The sequence below is a fragment of the Bradysia coprophila genome, unplaced genomic scaffold (genome assembly GCF_014529535.1).
Source record: "Bradysia coprophila strain Holo2 unplaced genomic scaffold, BU_Bcop_v1 contig_232, whole genome shotgun sequence".
NCBI lineage: Eukaryota > Metazoa > Arthropoda > Insecta > Diptera > Sciaridae > Bradysia > Bradysia coprophila.
The window spans coordinates 10,190,818-10,212,491 of record NW_023503493.1 but is presented as its reverse complement, the minus strand read 5'-3'; the positions used below and the strand labels follow the sequence as shown (position 1 = coordinate 10,212,491).

At 36.4% G+C, this 21,674-nt stretch overlaps 3 protein-coding genes across 5 annotated transcripts in view; 2 read left to right on the top strand and 1 right to left on the bottom strand.

Annotated features, from left to right (window-relative positions):
• Positions 1 to 21,674, bottom strand: part of LOC119076515 — a 38,895-nt gene that overhangs the window by 6,800 nt on the left and 10,421 nt on the right. The window contains exons 1-4 of one of the 3 annotated variants that reach the window (XM_037183301.1): positions 16,167 to 16,325; positions 14,239 to 14,393; positions 10,517 to 10,692; positions 9,028 to 9,144 (exon numbers count right to left, since the gene is read on the bottom strand). In XM_037183301.1, the coding sequence (XP_037039196.1) occupies positions 9,028 to 9,144; positions 10,517 to 10,692; positions 14,239 to 14,360 (415 nt within the window). In that variant the 5' untranslated portion in view covers positions 14,361 to 14,393; positions 16,167 to 16,325. Of the gene's footprint in view, positions 1 to 9,027; positions 9,145 to 10,516; positions 10,693 to 14,238; positions 14,394 to 16,149; positions 16,326 to 21,674 lie in introns of those variants that run through there. The other 2 variants (XM_037183299.1, XM_037183300.1) reach the window with 2 other exon arrangements.
• On the top strand, positions 211 to 2,061 carry LOC119076535 (GMP reductase 1-like). The gene is made up of 5 exons (XM_037183323.1): positions 211 to 408; positions 472 to 591; positions 748 to 831; positions 1,013 to 1,340; positions 1,403 to 2,061. Exons 1-5 carry the CDS (start codon positions 322 to 324, stop codon positions 1,831 to 1,833), a joined length of 1,050 nt encoding a protein of 349 aa, XP_037039218.1. The 5' UTR covers positions 211 to 321; the 3' UTR covers positions 1,834 to 2,061.
• Positions 4,853 to 6,579, top strand: LOC119076534 (GMP reductase 1-like). The gene is made up of 5 exons (XM_037183322.1): positions 4,853 to 5,109; positions 5,186 to 5,305; positions 5,450 to 5,533; positions 5,595 to 5,922; positions 5,993 to 6,579. The coding sequence occupies exons 1-5, from the start codon at positions 5,023 to 5,025 to the stop codon at positions 6,421 to 6,423; spliced, it is 1,050 nt and encodes a 349-aa protein (XP_037039217.1). The 5' UTR covers positions 4,853 to 5,022; the 3' UTR covers positions 6,424 to 6,579.

The window sequence follows — 21,674 nt, the reverse complement described above, 5'->3', positions numbered from 1 at the left end:
TGCTGAAGCATTTAAGGGCGTTGAGAAAATAGAATAACTAGCGCTGGGAAATAGCTATTTTCGTTAAAAACTGCTAAATTATCTCACTCGAAATCGATAATCGATAAAAGATATACCGAATTCAAGTCAGCCAACCAATTTTACCTCCTCATTTTTCTCTGTGCACACGATGCTCGTGCACTTGAAAATGAGAGACTACATTCGACATCGGTTTGTTGTATAGTGAAGGTTGAGTTTTATTTTTTTCGTTCAAATCGTTGAAAATTTGTGATTAAAAAACGTTTTCGTTGCTTGGGCTTTGTATGAAAATCGTTCAATAAAATGCCCAGAATCGATCAAGAAATTCGGTTGGACTTTAAGGATGTCCTGATTCGGCCGAAACGTAGTACGCTCAGTTCACGGGCGGCGGTAAGTGATACACGTGCGACCGAATCATAACAAAATGGTTTGATGGTGTCACTTCCTAATTAGGTTGATTTGAACCGAACATTCAAGTTCAGGAATTCGAATGCAGACTACGAAGGCATTCCCATCATAGCCTCTAATATGGATACGGTCGGTACATTCGAAATGGCAGCTGCGTTACAAAAGGTAGGTGTTAGTTCAGTGTTAAATTCAAGTGTTGCACCCAGAACTGGAGGGATACTTATTAATTAACCGACGCCATGTTTCAAGGAAACAAAGATCAGTTGAATCAAATTTGGCTACACTCTGACTCTAAAAAAATAATAAAATTTCCACTTCCAGCACAACTGCTTCACAACAATTCATAAACACTATCGATTGGAAGACTGGGTTAAATTTGCCGATGAAAACCCAACAGTTTTAACGGTTCGTATGAGTACTTTCGTGGCAAATTAAAATATGCGTCAATAAGTTGTGTGATGCGTGACACAATTTTCAGAATAAGTGGATGAAGTGAGCTGAGCCGCTTAGGATTACATGAACTCAATAGACTTAATTGATAAATGTGTCCACTCTCTCAATCATATCCAATATCTCTCTTTCGTAGAATGTCGCTGTTAGTGCTGGAGCTAGCAAGGAAGACTTTGAGAAAGTGAAGAAAATTATCGAACTCGTACCGGCCATCAATTACTTGTGTTTGGACGTTGCTAACGGTTACTCGCAATTGTTCGTCGATTGCGTTGCATCGTTTCGCGATGAGTTTCCGAAGAAGACCATAATCGCCGGCAATGTAGTGACTGGCGAAATGGTCGAAGAACTGATTTTGACCGGTGCGGATATTATCAAAGTTGGAATTGGACCGGGATCGGTTTGCACAACGAGAAAGAAGACTGGCGTTGGATATCCACAGCTCAGTGCGGTTATTGAATGTGCAGGTAAAAGAGAGTCAGTGCTTCGTATTCACAGCCAATTGCTGAGACTCAAATCAAATTTACAGATTCGGCCCATGGACTTAACGGTCACATCATATCAGACGGTGGATGCACGAATCCTGGTGATGTGGCGAAAGCATTCGGTGCCGGTGCTGATTTTGTCATGTTGGGTGGAATGTTGGCCGGCCACGAACAATGTGCCGGGGAAACGATCGAAAGGAATGGCAACAAGTACAAATGTTTCTACGGAATGAGTTCAACCACTGCTATGGAAAAGCATCACGGTGGTGTGGCTGAGTACAGAGCATCGGAAGGCAAAACGGTTGAGGTGCCGTTCAAAGGGGATGTGAAGCATACAATGAACGATATACTGGGTGGTTTGAGATCGGCCTGCACATACACAGGTGCGAGTAAATTGAAAGAGCTGAGCAAACGGTGCACATTTATTCGAGTCTCGCAGCAGACGAACGAAGTGTTCCGTAATTTTGAAGTTTAGGAAATTTTTTTCACGGAATTGTGTGCGGTTTTGAGGCAGCTTCTGGAGTAAATGGAAAGGCGCTCAAATTAAATCGATCAAAAATTTATTGAAGGTGGCAGTTCCATTTTACAGAATCGTTGGACAAGTTTCTTGTTTGTACATTTTTAATGATGGGAGAAATCGAAAAAGCTTTTTGTAGGCTTTAGGCGTGATCTCAGTCTGTTTTTAATAAAAAAACGAATTTCGAAAAAAAAAATTAAAAAATTTGTTTTCCTAGTCGTAGTGTTTGGTTGGCCCCATTTAAAATTCATAATGCCTGAACAAACAAGTATTTGCATACTACATGCGTCAAAAACCGTACTCTTAATTTTTCAAGCTCTGCTTCGGCACCCTCTCTCGCCCTCAGCATGTAAAATCCATTGCATAAATCGAGATAAAAATTCAGCTACGCCTCGTACCAAAAAAAATTCACACGAAAACTCTACTTTCCATCTTTTTATCCCTAGTTATGTAAATGACTATTGTTTATCAAGGGGGAAAATGGGAAAGACCTACACAAGAGCGCAGTTTGATCGAGGTGGAATTTCCTATTTCCCCCCCTAGGAGTAGATCCCTGCTAATGAGAATTGTTTCTACTAAAGCCACTGCAAATTGCCGAAAATGCACGAAATAGTTTCAGTAAATTCCGGAAATTTTTAGTAATTTCCAGTAAATAATATTCGCAATAGACCATGAGTGAACATGCAAAACAAAAACAATGGGACAGTTCAGGTGAAAAATTCATACTTTCTCCCCATGAGAAAGAAAGAGGTGGAAAATCAGGAATATCCTGATCTAAGTATTTTCTTAACAGTCATTGTAGAAAATTAGGTTGCCTCCCACCTCACACATGAAAAGCACATTTGGGATAACCATTAACCATCTTTGTGGCAGAGTATATAAACACTTAACAGACGGCAATACTTTCCTCCCCAAAATACATGGTACTAGTGAGAGACACAAAATGTACATACAATTGCAGAAGATGGAATATGGAAATAAGCAGTGCAAGATATTGCAACTAACAAAATCCACACGCACAAAAAAAAATGTTACGGGTGGTAATACACTGATTGATACTGATTGACGAAAAATGAATTTTTCATGCACGCGTTGTTTTGCCTTATTTTCTCGCCTCAATAGGCTATGAGAAAATTGCGTTTTCTTGACGACTGGTCGAATGACATTTCTGGTAAGAAAAGTATGGAGAAAATAGAACTTTTCTCATTCGAACTGTCACTCGACGAATCGATTTTCTCGTCTGCTACCCTCGCTCCACTCGGTAAAAAAAAAACTATTGATTGACTGAAAATTATCGAATTACCGATGAAAATCGATCAGTCTGTAAAAGGAAAATCTTTGACAGTAATTCGAAATTTCAGTCGATCAAAATGAATTTTTCGTCTATCAGTTTATAACATTCCAATTATCACCAATCACCACTACATTCACTCCACAGTCTCCATAAGAGCAACAGATGTAAAAGAAATTATGCAAAATCAACAAACAATTTCAGGAGGTGTCTTTCGTTCTCAAAACGTAATTTACATAATTATCAGCAACGTTTAAATACTCGATCGATATTTCTGAACGTGTGACATAGAAAAATGACCTTCCCGACCCCTTAGTCATTTTCTGAAGAAAAAAAATATCATTACACGCCAAAATATACCCATATAACCTTAATACTGAGAAGTAAGTTCTTCTGATGTGCTGTCATCTCTTTCAGATGCGTGTAACATATGTAACAAGCATTGACAAAATCCTTTTTTTTGGTCGTTGAATGTCTACATTTTATGTTAACCTCTGCCCGAATGAGGATTGTTTTTTATTCTTCCATGAAAAAGACTGCGCACATACGCACGTTTCAATGATAAACACAAATATGTTACATCAATACTGATAAACGACAAGAAATTGTTATGGCAGTGTGAACGCATTTATTATCACCATGAAGAAATGTCAGCGAGGTAGTGACGCAAGTCGTTTGTAATGAAGTGAAAATGTGAATAAAACGAAGAAAAAAATGTTGTCAGTTGCATAGATGATTATCACACAACATAGTGTTCACGGAGAGCGATTTCCGACCAGTTAATTTTAACTAATCTTTGGGTCACGCGTTAAAATATGAGAGGAATTAGACTGTTATGATCAGAGCGGAAAAACCGAAGACTAGCTATTATAACTTGCCTTGGGGTACTTATCAAAGTATTTGCTTCTCTTTCAACGAACGTGGTACGTAAAGAGCGAGAGGACAGAAGACCAGTTTATTTTAACTTGTCTTATGGTACTTGTCACAATATCTTCTTCTCTTTCATCATAACACTTTATGCTCGCTAGAGTGTTAAAAGAGCGGAAAAAGATAGAAAAGGAAGACTATTCAACTGGTCTCGATGATGTGTCAAAATTTGTATGTAAAAGTCTAGTTTACTAGCAACACACCAATTAATTCTCTTTAAACACTATTAATGAGTCAAAAAATCATGAATGAAAACTAAAATTGGGAGTTAGACTCTATTTACAAACCAAATAAATTGGTTTGTGAGACTAGCTATACAGACTATTCAAAGAGCGTAAAAGAGAGAAAAATTAACTGGTTCCGTTGGGTGATACGTCAAAATTTGTATGTAAAAGTCCAGTTAACTAGGAAAAAACCAGTTAATTTAACTGAGCTCGATGAGTGAACACTCTTTTTGACATTCTCTTTGAACACTATATATACTAAAATCGCTCTCACTTAACACATCCAGTGTTAAAAGAGAGCAGAAATTTTGACACATCCATAGAGTCCAGTTTTTACGCTATTTTAACACTGTATTGGTTAGGTAGTTTTTAACAGATTTCTGCAGGCAAAACGTCCTGATGATGATTCAAGACAAGTAATTCAGTTTGAAAACGTTTACTTTCGGGACTTGCGACACTGAAGCCGGCGACCGTGCTTCCATGGTAAAAACAGAATTATAAAAAAAGATTAGACATTTGCAAACTAAACAAGTGTCTGTGTACATGCGAATGTAACGTTTTGTTATAATAGCACACATTCGACATCGGTTTGCTGTACAGTGAAGGTTTCATTTAATTCCGTTCCAGATCGTATACAGAAAATTTGTGATTAGAAAAAATAAAGTTTTGTTTGTCTGCTCTGTTCGGTGAAAATCGTTCGATAAAATGCCCAGAATCGATCAGGAGATTAAATTGGACTTTAAGGATGTGCTCATTCGGCCGAAACGTAGTACACTCCGATCACGGGCTGAAGTAATTGGAGCACGTGCTCGATGTGATCTCCATTATCAAATGACCATCAAATTCTGATGAATGACCTTTTGTTTAGGTTGATCTGAACAGAGCGTTTACGTTCAGAAATTCCAGTGCTGACTATGACGGCATTCCAATTATGGCTTCGAATATGGATACGGTCGGCACATTCGAAATGGCAATAGCTTTGGATAAGGTGAGTGTTGGATCTCATAAATTTGGTTAGATGTTGAGGTCTGGACGACTAATTCAGGCAAGGTCACGGTCCAAGTTGAATATCGAATAACTAATCTAGTAACGGCTGTATCAGAGAGTATCTGACAATTTTTTTCTTTTGTAGCACAACTGCTTCACAACAGTTCATAAGCATTATCAGTTGGAAGACTGGGTTAAATTTGCCGATAAGAATCCAACAGTCTTAAAGGTTAGTGAAACATTTACCGAGGCGAAGTATGGTTTCCTCCAACAGTCGATTCCTTTAACAGAATGTCGCTGTTAGTGCTGGAGCTAGCAAGGAAGACTTTGATAAAGTGAAGAAAATTATCGAACTCGTACCGGCCATCAACTACTTGTGTTTGGACGTTGCTAACGGTTACTCGCAATTGTTCGTCGATTGCGTTGCATCGTTTCGCGATGAGTTTCCGAAGAAGACCATAATCGCCGGCAATGTAGTGACTGGCGAAATGGTCGAAGAACTGATTTTGACCGGTGCGGATATTATCAAAGTTGGAATTGGACCGGGATCGGTTTGCACAACGAGAAAGAAGACTGGCGTTGGATATCCACAGCTCAGTGCGGTTATTGAATGTGCAGGTAAAAGAGAGTCAGGTGTGCCGTTGTACGATCAACAACTAAAACCCCAATCGATTTGTCATTCTAACAGACTCGGCTCATGGACTTAACGGTCACATCATATCCGACGGTGGATGCACGAATCCTGGTGATGTGGCGAAAGCTTTCGGTGCCGGTGCTGATTTTGTCATGTTGGGTGGAATGTTGGCTGGTCATGAACAGAGCGGCGGTGAGACCATTGAACGCAATGGCAAAAGCTTCAAATGTTTCTATGGAATGAGTTCGGCCACCGCTATGGAAAAGCATCACGGCGGTGTGGCTGAGTATCGAGCATCGGAAGGTAAGACCGTTGAGGTTCCATTCAAAGGGGATGTGAAGAATACAATGAACGATATACTCGGTGGTTTGAGATCGGCTTGTACGTACACCGGTTCGAGTAAGTTGAAAGAGATGAGCAAACGGTGCACATTTATTCGGGTCACTCAGCAGACTAACGAAATATTCCGTGGCTCTGAAGTTTGAGAATTGTTATTCTTTATGCCAGAAGTGGCCGTTTTTCCTTGCATCACCTCCTTATTTTAAGATTTTTTTTGTATTCAAGTTTCGTGTATCTTATAACGATGTGTAGTTCGACTATTGATCGCTCCCATCTTTTTGTATAATAAAAACCAAATTTCCATTAAAATTTCAGTTTCATTCGAATGTAACTAGTTATACGTCGTGGAAGTCTCTAGTGCTCTAGATCCAAATCACAAGTACTGATACTGACAGATGATAAGTTTTGATGTCAATGAAAAAAAAGCGTCGACAAATGGTTTCTGTTAGGCTTACGATGGCATTACAATCCAAGTCGTGATCATCCATTTTTCGCAATTCCGGTCCATAATCATCACCATTTAATGTCGTTTTGAGGGTATTTATTTCACTGTATTCCCGGACACAGTGCGATATCAACTTTTTTTCGCACGCTAAAGAACCTATTACCTTCAACGAAGGCTAAATTTTTATAAATAAATATCTTGCATTGACCAGAAATCGAACCCCCGACACCAAAAGGTTTTTGAACACAAAGCAGCGACTATAGCCATTCGGCTATAGAGTCACACAATTACACCGAACGTATTGTTGAAGCGTATATACTAAGCATTGACTACTCGATTTCATTCAACGCGTCTCTTTACATCACATTGCAATGTGTATTATAATGCAGCCTTCTTGATCGTTCAAATGAATTTCTGTATACACAAGAATTTTGGAACAAAATGTAGGCGATGTTTTGCATTGGAAAGGTGATTATGGCCCGAAATTGCGAAAAACGTTGTATCTACCAAGGTAGGTATGAAGGTATTTTTTCGCACACGACGTCTAGTGCGAAAAAATACCTTCATACCTACCTTGGTAGATAAATAACTATTAAGCAATCGTATGCTCGAGAATTGCGATTAAGACATAGAACATAGGAATCGTTTCGGAAATTACGTAACGCTATTTCACGGATTGACATCTCCTTCCCCGTCGCCACGTAGAAAGGGTCAAAATTATTCCAAGATTGTAAGAACCGACACGTTTTTCATCTCCGGTGTTTCCTGTTCACTTGTGATTGCTTAAGAGCAAGCTATTAAGGTACAGTGATAGAGAGACCAGGACCTATTTTAAGGGGAATTAAATTCGCTAAAATTCGAAGTAGTAGCAAAATTTGCAAAATGAAAACATTTTTAGCAACTACTCAACGCACTTCAAGCATGAGTGCTACTGTAGATAGGGTACTGAAACTCACGTATGTGAACTCTAAAAAACCATTTCGTACTCTATTTGGCAGCTGTCGACTATGATCACTATTGCTGGAAGTGAATTGAACTACTTCAAAAGGTTAGGAGCCGTCTGAAGTAGTTGCAAATCTTTTTTTCACAACAACGTCAAAAGACTTGGATCACCTGAAGAAGTTTCAAAATTCGTAAACGGAAAATATTTTTTGCATTTACTTCAAACTTCTCCAAAATCTCTTCATTTTTAAACGTTTTTTGATGCATTAACTTCGAAGGCTACATATACATCATGTTCATTATTAATCATCGACGTAACTCCACTAAAGTTTTCGTTAAGTTGTCCTGAACTTCAATCGATTGCGTGCAAATCGCTCGTTCAATTCATTCGACATGTCTGACCAGCTGGTATTGTGTCTGACCAACGCACTCCAAGAACAGTGACAAGACAGAATTAAAATAAGAGGCCTTCATGACGCAGTAGTCCAAAATTCTCATATAAATTCATTTTTTTATGTTGGCATGTGTCACTGCGTTACGGACGTTCCATACAAAATAAGTGGTCAAATGACACCGTTAAAAAATCTGTTTTTATACCTGTTATTGGAGTGCGTTGGTCTGACGTTTGGAAGGTCATGAAAATGATGTATTGAAAAACCTATGGCCTTAATATCACATATTTCTTAATTTTTACACACAAATGAAATTGTGGAAATTTTAGAAATTTTAATGATTTTTCGGAAATTTAATTGACAGAAAATAGGCCCTGAGACACTCTAGAGTGATCGTAAGTTTCGTGTAGTAGAATATAGCTTTCGAAGTCACTACTTTCGAGAGATCGTAAGTTCTCCACAGCTTTGTTTCATCATACACAAATCAAGAGAGTGTATATGCCGTTAAACATGATGAACCAAAAAATGTTTCGCTAAAAAACAGCCCATAAAAAAATGTGTTTCTTTTTCCTCTTAAATTTTACTCACAAATGTAATGGGAAAATCCATTATTCATATTCATACAACAAACCCCTCGCGTAACACACTGAGCCGGAAACAAGGTTACAAAATTTTCATGTGATGACGTATACCACGTACATATACACGTCATAATAATAAAAATCCGACCCATAACATTTTCCATGCACTTCAAAACATTGCTAATCCATCTAATAAAACATAACGGAGCCGATAAACAAGCATTATTATTATCGCCTCACATCCTTTCAGAATGCCTGCAATTAATCTAAAACGTTAATACATCCATAGAGAGACAGAGAGCGAAAGAGCGGTAGCTTAAACACACATGCATAAAACACGCATTTTACCAAACAAAATGTTAAAATTTAATACAAAATGGATTTTACTACCAGCAATAACTCTTTTTGCCCGCGACTCTGTACATAAAACTTGTCCAATCAATGGATGGCAGCAAGCTATATATCTTTCGATGGTAAAGCTCACAGTTAAATAAATTGATGTATACACTGCAAACGATGGACGGGAGAGAGAGAAAAAAACGGGTTAAATATAACAAAAGAAAATTTGTAAAAAATTGTCATCATTGTGGATGGGAAATTACAGTTCCCAGAAATAAAGGAAAATTAAAATAAAAGAACTTTTACCAAATTAACTTAAATGAATTCTTTTTTATTGGCAATTGTGATTAGGGTGGTTTTAATTTCGTTGACGGTTTATGCTCAGCGTAAATTGATTGCATCTCGTTTTCAGTAAAATAAAATTCACATTTTGACCAATTGGTCCAAAATTATTACCACAAAATTTCAGTGTACAGGCGAGGAAAAATAAAAAGTTACAATTACAATCCAATTCTCCTTATACTATTCAATCCACATACATTACCAATGTTACGACATTTACGTTTAAATCGCATGTGGATTGAATAACATCAATTGGATTGTATTCATTGTAAAATAGGACTTCTTTAGTTTCTCGCACTGTATTATGGCAATCCTAATTTCCAATTAAATTTTCGCCGATCTAGTACGTTGAAGCGAAAAATGACAAAAAGCTCTCGTATCAGATCTGTACATTTCCTATCATTTCTTCGATTCACTGCAAGGTATGGAACTTCTAATTTCGAAAATGACTAGATGACCCGATGGTGATTAATGACAGCTTCTTTCATACAAAAATGACGGATGTGGTCAAGGTATTTGATTTTACGCCGATAGGAATTTTTTAACTGAAGCCATATCGCAGACAAGATATGTGTAACTATCGGTAACTCTTACTATGTACATTTCAGTACAAAATTTAGGGGATTTATGCGATCGGCGTAACCTCCTCCTATATGACCTTGGATGTGCTCATGCGGCTCATCTGATAAGTTTAGTATCTAGTTGTTGTATTTAACTGCGTTATTTGGAGAGGCAATAGCTCTTCATTAGATGCGCTCGGTGTCTCCGAAGTTGCCACAGACATATACCAACTCTCGAGTCTGATTTTTTTAAATTTTATTTCCTTTTATGACCTGAGACCCTAAGATAAAGCAAAGCATACAACTAGCCGTTGAAATTTTGGCACTAAATGTATGGACCGGACCATCTGAAAAATGTATGAGAATTTCATATCACTGGTTGTATACTTGCTCAAGTAATCACTTCCAAGTGTAGCGCAAAAATGGCAGAACAAATAATGAACATGTTGTGCTTCGCTCGTGAGATGTACAATGTGAACGAAATAAAAAATTCATACGAAAAATAAACCACCCTACAGTGTTGCACATGCAGATCATGAATCTATTTGAATATGATTCTCTGTTGTTGTTTTTTTTTTTCATATGAATAAAATGTGTTGGTATCTGTGCAAATTTAAATATTTAAATTTTAATATTACCCGATGCATCAGAAATCCAGTGTGACAGTCCGAAAGCCGCCCAATAAATTTTGTACTTTAAGTGATGAATATTGGGATGATGTTCCCACGACAAAATGAATACAAATAACAAGTAAATGATGTCAGCTACAGCCAATGCAGTTAAATAAATGTTTGTTGAACATCTCATTCGCCTCCTATTCAATTTAAAAAATAAAAATTTATTATTCAATTTGAAATGTCTGTCAATTGATTGAACAATTCTTTACCAAATTGTTCAATCAATAAATGATGAATTTGTTTATGTACTGTCCGTTTGACAAGGGGATCGCCACGGTCCAACAGGGGGTTTTGAACATTTGTTTTTTACACGTTGGCACACGTGCTCTTGTCAGATTCAAGATTCTTTTTACGAAGGTTACGCTGATTATACTTTGTGAAAAAGGCCAATACCTTGCAAATATGTCACATCTTGGACAGAATTTGACACTGCAATATCTGCAACATGAAAAAACTAAATGTTCGAAACCCCCTGAAACCCCATGCTTCCACCTACGTAATATACACAAACTAGGTGAGCCAATCTCAATTTATTGACGTGCATCTTATAGGTTTGTTCCAAGGCCATATGAATTGTCAAATTTCATCCATATAACCATAACCTCAATAATACCTCTGTGTAAATCGCGTAGGCGACGTTGGTCGATTTGTATGAAATATCACGTAAGCGACGTTGCTATGGATGAAATTGTCGTTGTTCGGGTTGTCAAAGTTCGTGTTTACAGTTACTTGGAACAAACCTACGTGTAAAACAAAAAAGTGGACGAATAGAGTGTTATGATGAAAGAGAAGAAGATATTTTGACAAGTACCCCAAGGCAAGTTGAAATAAACTGGTCTTCTGTCCTCTCGCTCTCAACGTACCACGTTGAAAGAGAAGCAAATACTTTGACAAGCACCCCAAGGCAAGTTATAATACCTAGTCTTCGGTTTTCTCGCTCTGATCATAACAGTCTATGGCATAGAGGTAAACTTGGTGACCAGTGTTTCTCGGAATTACAAAGCTGGTAATTCAGTCAATGAAAGTAGATGAGTAGGTATGGCCAGTCCATACAAGTCGGAGCACATACGGATTTGCATGGCGCCACCTCAAACGAACTCATTTCTAGTGGAAATTTGCACTAGAAATGAGTTCGTGTGAGGTGGCGCCATGCAAATCCGTATATGCTCCGGCTAGAACAAATTTGAACGTTTGGCCATACCTATCCATTTACTTTCATTGAATTCAGTAACATCAGTGTGAGGGTGACACCTTTCGATAGTTGCTTTATGTGTATTGCCCGTGTCACTTGAAACCATATTGATCAATATTTAGCGTGCACCCTAAATTATGGACGTAGAGCGACATCAAGGCTTCAGATTGGACGAACATTAGTCATTTTCATAATAACCTTACATTTTCCACTCAAAAGACCATGAGAAAAGAATGTTTTGTTGACAATTCGTCGGATGACAGTTCTGGTTAGAAAATGTCTATTTTCTCTCCTGTTGTTTTGAACTTTGTTTCTGTTGTGAAAAATTGTGTAACAAATTGATATATTTGTTGCGGGGAGAAAGACTGTTAATTTATTTATTTATTATTAATCAACGGTTTATACTAAATAATACAAAGCAAGTATGACACATCACACACATGAAAAACTTTGTGTTCACCTCTGGAAGAGAATAGAAAATTCCATTCCGACTCGAGCGATTCATGGCATTGGTCCTCTTGTATTCACTGAATTTCCTATTTCCATCCCTCGATTAAAATAGAAAAATTATAACAATAGTGATGTTTGTCGCCAGAGCGAAGCGAGAGCCGCAATTTCGCTCGAGTTGGAATTTCCTATTCTCTTCCAAAGGTGAACACAAAGTTTTTCAGTTTTTCGTATGTGCGATGTGTGATGATTAAGAGTTTTTCTCCACTAACCAAAAAACATCAATTCACCATACTATTTTCGAAAAAATAAGCTAAGTGACAGTTCAAGAGAGAAGAGTTCTATTTTCTCCACCGGAAGAGGAAGTGCTGCACTATTGTCACAATGTCAATTGACAAAAATTGGGTATGGCCAATTAAAGGGACGAAATAAGCTACACATGAAAAACATTATCGTCGTTTTCACACTCATGTCAATGATTAGAGTCGCAGTCAAAAATGAAAATTTACATTGAAAGGACTTAATCTACTGTTTCTTGATAATTATTAGTTTCAAAACATAGAATTTGGTTTCTTCTAATTGGACCTGCGTCACTAGCACTATGCTTACACGTACTCCATGACAACAAAATAGTTTGCATATCTTATAGCAAACTGAGTCTCATTTTGTCATTTAACTGTTGATTTTATAATATTTAAAGGATGACAATCCTTGGTATTAACGTTTTTTGCATGTCAACTGTCCCCTTTACACAAACAATTTTTGTTGTTGAGTATTTCTACTTAGCATGTAAATTCTTGTCCATAATTATTACCCCATTAACAGCATAAGCCAGTGCCAAACATTCACCTGAGACCGTTACTTAAAAAAAAAACAAACATAAAAAACAATTTAATCGCCGCAAGCAAATTTACTCTTTTTTAAATTGTATTTTCGCTAGTGTAACTTCCTGTTGTTTGCATACATGTTTGGAGTGTGGAGGAGATAGAACAACATCCATTTATTGTATTTAACTTTATGAAAAATATTTATTTTCACAAAGTGCTCTTGAACCTTTAATTTTCTCATTTTTTTTAAATTAAGGGGTCGTGCACAAATGACGTCACACTATTTGATGGGATTTTTCACACTCATGACGTATTATACTTTTTGCTAATTTTCGACCCACAACGTTCTATAGTTTCCGATTTTGCAAACCCCCAGAAACTATGGTTCTGAAAGAACAGGTTAAGACGAAGGCGGGTTGACAAATAGACAAATTTTGTTAAACACACGCATTACAAATTGTATGAAAAGAAAACTTGAAGAAAAAAAAATTATTTTTATCAAGTTGACATTTCGAGTCATCTTTCAGAACCTTGGAAACTTCAAAGGTCCACGAAGGCGGTCGACATCAAATTTGTTAAACGCTCTCATTACTACTTACTGAATGAAAAGTCAACTTGAAGATTAATTCTTTGTTAAATTGAAATCGTCATATAAACTTTGTTAAACTAGGTGGCGCCACAGAGAAATTTTGATTTTTCAGAAGTGTCTTTACCTGTTCTTTCAGAACCTTGCAAACTTTATGTCTTTTAGATTTTCATACATTTTTCTTCATTTTTGGTAATGGAACGCACTCATTTCATTTCTAACAGATTCGTTGTGATGGCGTCATTTGTGTACGATTGCTAAGGTCTTTCTAAAATTTTAATTAAAAAACTTTATGATGTGTTTTACAGAAACTTTATTTACTAAGCTCTCTCAGAAGTAAATCGAACGCTATGCAGAATAAATAGCATATGAAGTGTTTGTTTTGTATTTAAGTATTTTCCTCTTTTATTTTTTAATGAAACGAAAACTAACGAGCAATTGTTTCTGGGTTGTATTCAAGTAGACTGTCCGGCAAATTGAATTAGAGTTTCATTTTACAAGACGAATATACTACAGCCACATAAATATGAGAATAAAACCCCTCTCTGTCCTTATGTCATATCACCTATTTAGAGAACATCGACATCAAAATTATTGAGTTATTTTTCTTGTGAAATTTTTTTTTTATTACCTTGTAAGAACAACAACGCTGACGAAGTTTCCCAAAATACCAATGATCGCAACACATGGAACCAAAATTCTCAAAAAATAATATCGTAATGAGTTAAGTGTCTCGTCGTCCAAGTCGTCCATGGCAATGGAATTTGATGAAAGTGGGCGAAATAACTGAAAAAAGAGAGAAGCAAAAAAAAATTATTTGTGTAATGTAATGGGTCTTTTGAACAAAATGAATAGATAAAAAAAAGATTAAAAATGATTCTTTTTGGTAAAAAAAAAACAAAAAGCAGAAAAGATTGAAAAGGATTCAACGTTTAACACATTATGAAGAAATTCCCGGAAATTTTAATTTTATTAATTTTGTGCATCGATATAATATAGGGTAGATAAGTAATGTCAAAGCAACTTTATGCGGAAAGATCACATGGATGTATGTGTAACGTAACTTACGTTTTGAGAAAGCGCGTGAAATAATGTCATACAAATATTTGAAAATAACTGAAACTGCATTTCCTATTTCCGCCTACCGAAATCGGACGCATTTTCCAGTGGACTTTTTTATGTGTGTCTTGGCATCTTGGACCCTAGAAGCCAAAATCACTTTCAAAAAAATTCTTCGAAGTTTGTGTGGCTGGTGAAAGGTTATCAAAAACAGAAAACTTGCACTTGTCCTACAAAAATTTCTCCAGTTACGCGAGCCGTACAGGGTCGTGTTGGGTGGCATTAGAAAGGTAATCCCATGTACTATTGAGCCGAATAGGGACTTATTGGTTTTAAATTTCATCCAGACTAAATTATGTGCGGAAAACGGAAGGCTTCCACTGTTCTTACAGAAATTTCTCGATGTACACAAAATGTACATGGTCGTGTGGGGTATCATTTGAAATGTAATTTAATGTGCTTTTAGGCCAAATAGGGTCTTATGAAGTTTGGATGCATCTATGATGAAATATGTACACATAAACATTTCAACTTCTATTTCATCGTAGATGCATCCAAACCACATAAGACCCTATTTGGCCCAAAAGCACATTAAATTACCTTTCAAATGATACCCCATTTGAGTTTTAGAGTTTTTCCATATTTTAGTACATTCTGTCATAAAATTACTGCTGTCACTGCGTTTATTTTCATGAGAACCAACTTCATATGCTGAACTTTGTTTCTGTGAAGTTGGTTCACTTTAAAATAAGCCGCAGATAATGAAGTACTTTGAAAAAAATGTGGCGCCTCTACAGGCCAACCCACTCGTCCCATTAAGATGCTTTTGAAGTAGACCATTGGGCTGCCCTCACTAAATACAGATAGGATGCAGTCTATAAACACATGTGCCGTATTTTAGACTTTAGTCGAGGTTGTGTTTTAGGAGGTTATGTACATTTTACGCCGTTAATTTGATTTCTACCGCACTTACGGCGTGAATAATATGAAAGGGCCCTAGCTGGCAGCACTGAGGTGTCTTTAATAGTTATCTTTTTACATCAATGGGTTGTGATATAGTTTCGTTCAACGAGAGGGGAATTTAGATGGCGTTGCGAGTAACTCTATGATAAATTTGAATAATCGTATGGAGGATGTGAGATTTTGCTAAATTTAAAAATTTTGGAGTACAGAAATCGAGGTTTTTGTTTTTTCTCGTTATAATTAAAATGTTTTCCATCGTTTAAAAATAGTTTCAGTGAAAATTTATTTTTTCTTAAAATTTCATTTGGAACTATTTTTATACGACAGGAAATATTTTAATTTGAACAAGAAAAATCAAAAACTTTGATTTCCGCACTTCAAAATTTTTAAATTCAAGAAAATTTCACAGCCTTCATACGAATATTCGAATTTATCATAGAGTTACTCCTAGCGTCATCTGTTACTCTTTCTACGTACATGCAAAAAAAAGATGGCGAAAATCACGACCCATTCGCTATACCGTTTTTGAATACATACATATAAACACAGTGATCGCTCAGTAGGCAGTTCGGTATATTGCAAGGCTGTATGTGACTAGGTTACGCAAAACGTTGTATATGAGTATGAGTAGTCAGATCGCCATTAATTCACTAAGTCAGCATCGCAACAAAATGCAGGTAACTTAAACTGCATTTCTATACACAATTTTAACTGAACTGAAATTCGACTAAACCTATTAACATTACAGCCTAGTTTTTTGTGCATTTTTTTGCGATATGTTCAGATAACGCCCAGAGATATCAGCGTCATATTCTCGCATAAAAACTTGATTTTAGTGACCTCTTCATTTCATTATCGGTTCACGTCTAATGTGTGTCATTGTGGTGTGTATCCACTCAAATCCAGTTCATCACCGGACAGCACCGGTTTATTTCTTATTGCTTCTAACCTTTCCGCAATTTGAAAACGTGATTTAGTTTAATTATGAAAACGTTTTATTGCTTTGCAGCTTCCAATTTATTTATTGTTCACCCTTGCATTTTGTCATTGGACTGACCATAATCATGGCTATCAGCAATAAATGAGAGAATAAACACGAAGATTTGCAATGAAAAGAAAAAACAATTTCACTTGAACTTACAATACTATCACAGCATATGCAAATTAGACTAAAATTTTCGACTAAAAATTCATTCTCTTTTCCGCAGATTGTTTATTTATCTGGGCTCTATATGGGTCATTCCACGTTAGGTGTGAATTTTTTGTCTAAATCTCCGACAATATTCAATTCTTTCTTGAAATTCATGTTGTCTTTGGAAAAAAAATTGGACATCGAGATATAAAAGAAAACCTGTAAGAATAGTTTGTAAGAGTAGATCGCAGCCACCAGCCACTTTGTCATGAAGAAAACAAATTTTAAAATCGGTTTTTCGAATCAATAGGGCAATTCCCGACCCGAGTTTAAACTTTTATACTCGAGTATAAAGTTTAAAGTGTAAAACTTTGACAGAACTGGCATATCGATGAATGGTTCAGTAATTTGATAATATTTACCACCAAAGTATCGTCAGATCTTGATTTTATTTATGAAATCAGTAAAGCTGTTGTCTCTTAAGCTAAAGACAGTGAGCTGGAAAAACAGTTTCACCTATATGTAGCGCTACTAAATGACAACTAAAAACATTGCACGTCGAACACGTGCTCCCATGCAATAATAATTTTTTCCAGCTCACTGCCTCTAGTTTCAGAAATATGAACTCTGAAGATTTCATCAATAAATTCAAGATCCGACGATTGTTTGGTGGTATATATTATCAAATTACTGAGCCGTTCAACAATATGCTAGTTCTGTCAAAATTTTATACTTTAAACTTTATACTCGAGTATAAAAGTTTAAACTAGGGTCGAGAATTGCCTTAATAGCGTTTTAAATCTTATTGGGCTTGTTAGTTTAGATGGCTAAAGAACACAAGGCGAAAAGCTTAATTCTATAGAGTGGCAGCTGTTTTTGTCAAAAATGTGACGCAACTAACCATGGAATGTCCCATTTATATAATAGCAATCATCAGTTTTTTTAAACTTCCAGTGTCACTATTTGAAAAAAAAACATCTGTTGCTGGTGGGGCAATGAATGAAGTTGATTGTGCAGGGTTTATGTTCGGAGTTTTTCAGTTGTTTTCAACTGTGTTGAAGAGGTCGAAGAAAACTGGGGAAATTTGTGCTGCATCCTGTTATAAATTCACTGTTTCGTTTCCATGCAGTACGATTTAATTGCTTCATGAATTTTCAGGATCCCCTTTTTCCTTTTTTTTTCTAAAATTCTTTTCCGTCAAAATCAAGCTCACAGTCATGGGTCTCGCGTCGAAAATTTGTTTCGAAGGATTCTTTTGAACATCGACATACCAAAATATTTTTTGAAGGCTAATTCCTGGATAGGTCTTGGTGCAAAGCCTCCAATTCCAGCCGAAGATATTTTCTGTGTCACCATGTGTCACCGGTGGGGTCTGATCGAAACATTAAAAATCGTGCATCATGTCTTATACTTTGGCAACAAGTTAAAGACATGTATGCCTATGACCTAATTGGAAGGCTTGGGTTGAGTTCTTCATGGACTGATCTTATTTTTTTTTTCATTCATGATTTGTGGCATAGCACTACTTCTAACACGAACACTCATTTTTCCAACGTCAAGAAGCCTCCCAATTTTCCAACATGTATGCGTGTACGATTGCATGTGTTGTGTGTTTTTATTTACACCAAGAAATCATAACTTCTATCTTTATGAGATTATCACATACGCGCGATGTTCGGATGTCAAAATTACTTAACTAGTAGAATAATTGAAAAATTACACTTCAGGTCTATGTTCTGCCGTGCTTTGCATAAAAAACTTTTTCGAAGAATAGAACAAAATAATTGTTCTTAATTGTGAAGAAGTTTTTTATGCAAAGTACGGCAGTGCTGTTGTCTCGTTTTCACTTATGTGATAAAATAGAGTACACACTTGTCACTATCAATCTCGGCAAGCCACTTCTTCGTGACAAGTGGTGTAATATATATTATGCAAGGCTTTATTGTGATTACACAGGCCTCCGAATTTTTCTTATGTAGAAGCATAGCTGGGCGACGATTTCCATATTTTCATAACTTATAATATTCGTAACTTGACACTTGCGTGTATAAAATCCCATATGAACTGTCAAGTTACGAACGAGAATTGATATAAGCCGCAGGTAATACTTTTAACAAAAGAAGTAACAGATTTAATGATTTACTTGCGCTGTTTACCGCTGCTTCTGAAACGGTGCCGCGGTTAATCATAGCGAAGCATTTTTTAAACGAGTGGTTTCGAACACGAGAATTTCAATCAATGCCATGGTTTATCATCTTTTTATTTGCTAATTCCACACATTGAATAACCATCCAGACGCTCCATAAAAGCTCCATTAACTAAACTTTCATCCAATCGACAGTTTCAATCAATCAGAAGCAAAAACAATTGAATTTATGCCGGACACTTTTATCCCGAAATCAATCTTCTGTAGTCTTCCAATACGATTATGTTATGCGTAATACCAAAGCATTATTGATTTACGAAGATCGGAGATGGTGTATTGCATTTCTCTGGAATTCTGATCACATTTCAGTACAGAGTTTATAATGTGTACGGAAGGTGATGCTTGTACACACAAAAAGCGGTCAGCGTTCAGCATGTAGTCTGGTGTATACGAAATGCTGGCCGTGTTAAGGGACAGCTGAGAAGCTTTATAACTGTGATTCATTCATCATTGATTGTGTTTGTTATTAAACGTGATGTTGCAAATCAAATAACAAGTGTGGTCGGGAGGGTTTATGTTGCTCTGGATATGTATATATGTTGCGGTAACCTATTTAGTAGCATCAAAGAAGCATATATCAATGTACCCTATTTAGGTTAATTGTGCACACGTACAAATATATATGTATGAACAATGGTCATTGGACGATGTTATATTGGGATGTTTGATTCGTAATAATGATATTAAGTAATATTACTGTAAATGGATTGTTCGACGACAATATTGTGATGGGGAAAATTAATTGGGTAAAGAGGTTCGGTGTGTATTGACGAGACGGGAACATCGTCAATCTTGATCCACTTGCCATTCATATTTCAATTTGGATTGCAATGGGCTGTTTACATTATTATTGTAATTAGCTAAATAGATATTTACAAATTTGATTAAATTAACTTGGATAAGTGGCCGAATTAATGTCGTGGACAGCATATATAGTTAGTGTGACGACATTAAATGTAATTAACTAAATGGATGTTTGCGAAACGGATTACATTGGCGACGATAAATATTTACAAAACGAAAGAAAGCTTTCGTTGGTAGCTGGAAATAGTGTTTTTTTTTTCAACTTTGATATGAAGAGTTTTTACTAACTTTAGCAGCAAGAAGCAGGATCAGGTCGGTAAAACAGGCGTAAATAGTTGTTTCAATACCCTCTCTAGCAAACAAATATTTAAGGTGGTAAAGTCGTTTGTGAAACTCTGCTACTTGCTTACGATTCGTGAGTCTGTTCACTTTAAGCCTAATGAAGACGAAGTTTATTTGCTAGAGAGAGAATGCACCCGGGCTCTCATTGACGCCGTAAGTGAGCTCAAGATTTTGAATTTTTAGTGAACGAAAGAGTGGACTAATAAACCGAAAAGTCAATGTCAACGCTTCGCGCATACGAGAATGGGAGATATTTTAAGTGTCAAAGACTTAACTGTAATCGTACTTACGACGTTTACTCGACAATTCGCCCATTTCCTATTCTTTGAACGAACTGTCAAGTAAACGTATGGCCAAACGGCGCGGCGTAAGTTCGATTGCAGCCTAGGTCTCGGACCCTTTAAACATAGGGAAGTTGCAGGAAACGATCGATTTTTTAAGTAATTTCGCCCATATTAATAGAGGTCCTATTGAATTTCATTCAATACATAGCTTGACAGAGTATTGAGTATTCTGGAAAAGCTCTAAAAATGGTTGTTGTTCTGCTTATATTTCGCGACTATAACAATTTCTTTTCGATTTAATAGATCGATAAGACCTTTCCAATGCGTCCAGTAGTAGTAGTCTGATCACTTTCAAGTTTCAATTTTCAGCACTTTTTTTAGTAAATTTTAATTGTCGCTTGATTTCGATTCGATTTCTTAAAATCTCGTACAGTTTGAAGGGTCTTCACAAATGAATCGTCTATCAAGCTACAATTATTAAACATAAAGCTTGTGCCGAATCAGCAACAGCTGAACATCTCCAGCTGGTCGACAAAGACAATACCTTTGTATCGAAAACAATTCAAACGCAAGCTACATGCAGTGCATACATACGTTAAGGTCATCTATGTGCGCATGTATGACTGTAGTAAACTCGTTGTTTAGAATGTGTTTTGATTGTTGATCAGCTGATGAAGTTCAGCTGTTGCTGATTCTGCACAAGCTTTACGTTTAATAATTGTTTGTATTGAATGTATTGAATTACTTCATAAATCGATCGTTTCCCGCAGCTACATGCGCTGCTATGATGAATTTATGGATCGTTGGTCAGTTGTCACCCTAAAAGTTAATAATAGTTTTTTTACTATCGCATGCTAAAATGCTTTTTTTTTGGCCCAAGTCCAGGAGTGTTGGTGAATTTTTGGATTGATATGAATCTGAGCTTGATGAACGTGTAGAATAGGATTGGTTACCACACTTAGTCTCTAGTTCCATTGGTTCAAGGTTGCAAAAGTTTTGATTGAACGATGGCAAGCATGCAGCATGCTCAGCAGTCGCAGAGTATGCAAAATTCTTATAGAATTGCTTTAAAAACTATAATCTCGATGAGCATTTTTCCCATTGCCGGTATAATCAAAAGTTAAATTAAACAATTTCCAAACTAAACGGAATTTCAATTCAGTTTGTTGAAATGTTTCGACAAGTTAACATTTCTCACCATTAATCAAACATATTTATATCTATCTATAGAGCACCACTGCCATTTTCATAAATATTTTGATTATGGCAAATAAATT

Coding starts and splice junctions, on each gene's coding strand:
- LOC119076535 (XM_037183323.1), top strand. CDS start 322: ATGCCCAGAATCGATCAAGAAATTCGGTTGGACTTTAAGGATGTCCTG. Junction 592..747: donor TGGCAGCTGCGTTACAAAAG/GTAGGTGTTAGT, acceptor TTCCACTTCCAG/CACAACTGCTTCACAACAAT. Junction 832..1,012: donor AAAACCCAACAGTTTTAACG/GTTCGTATGAGT, acceptor TCTCTTTCGTAG/AATGTCGCTGTTAGTGCTGG.
- LOC119076534 (XM_037183322.1), top strand. CDS start 5,023: ATGCCCAGAATCGATCAGGAGATTAAATTGGACTTTAAGGATGTGCTC. Junction 5,306..5,449: donor TGGCAATAGCTTTGGATAAG/GTGAGTGTTGGA, acceptor TTTCTTTTGTAG/CACAACTGCTTCACAACAGT. Junction 5,923..5,992: donor TGCGGTTATTGAATGTGCAG/GTAAAAGAGAGT, acceptor TCATTCTAACAG/ACTCGGCTCATGGACTTAAC.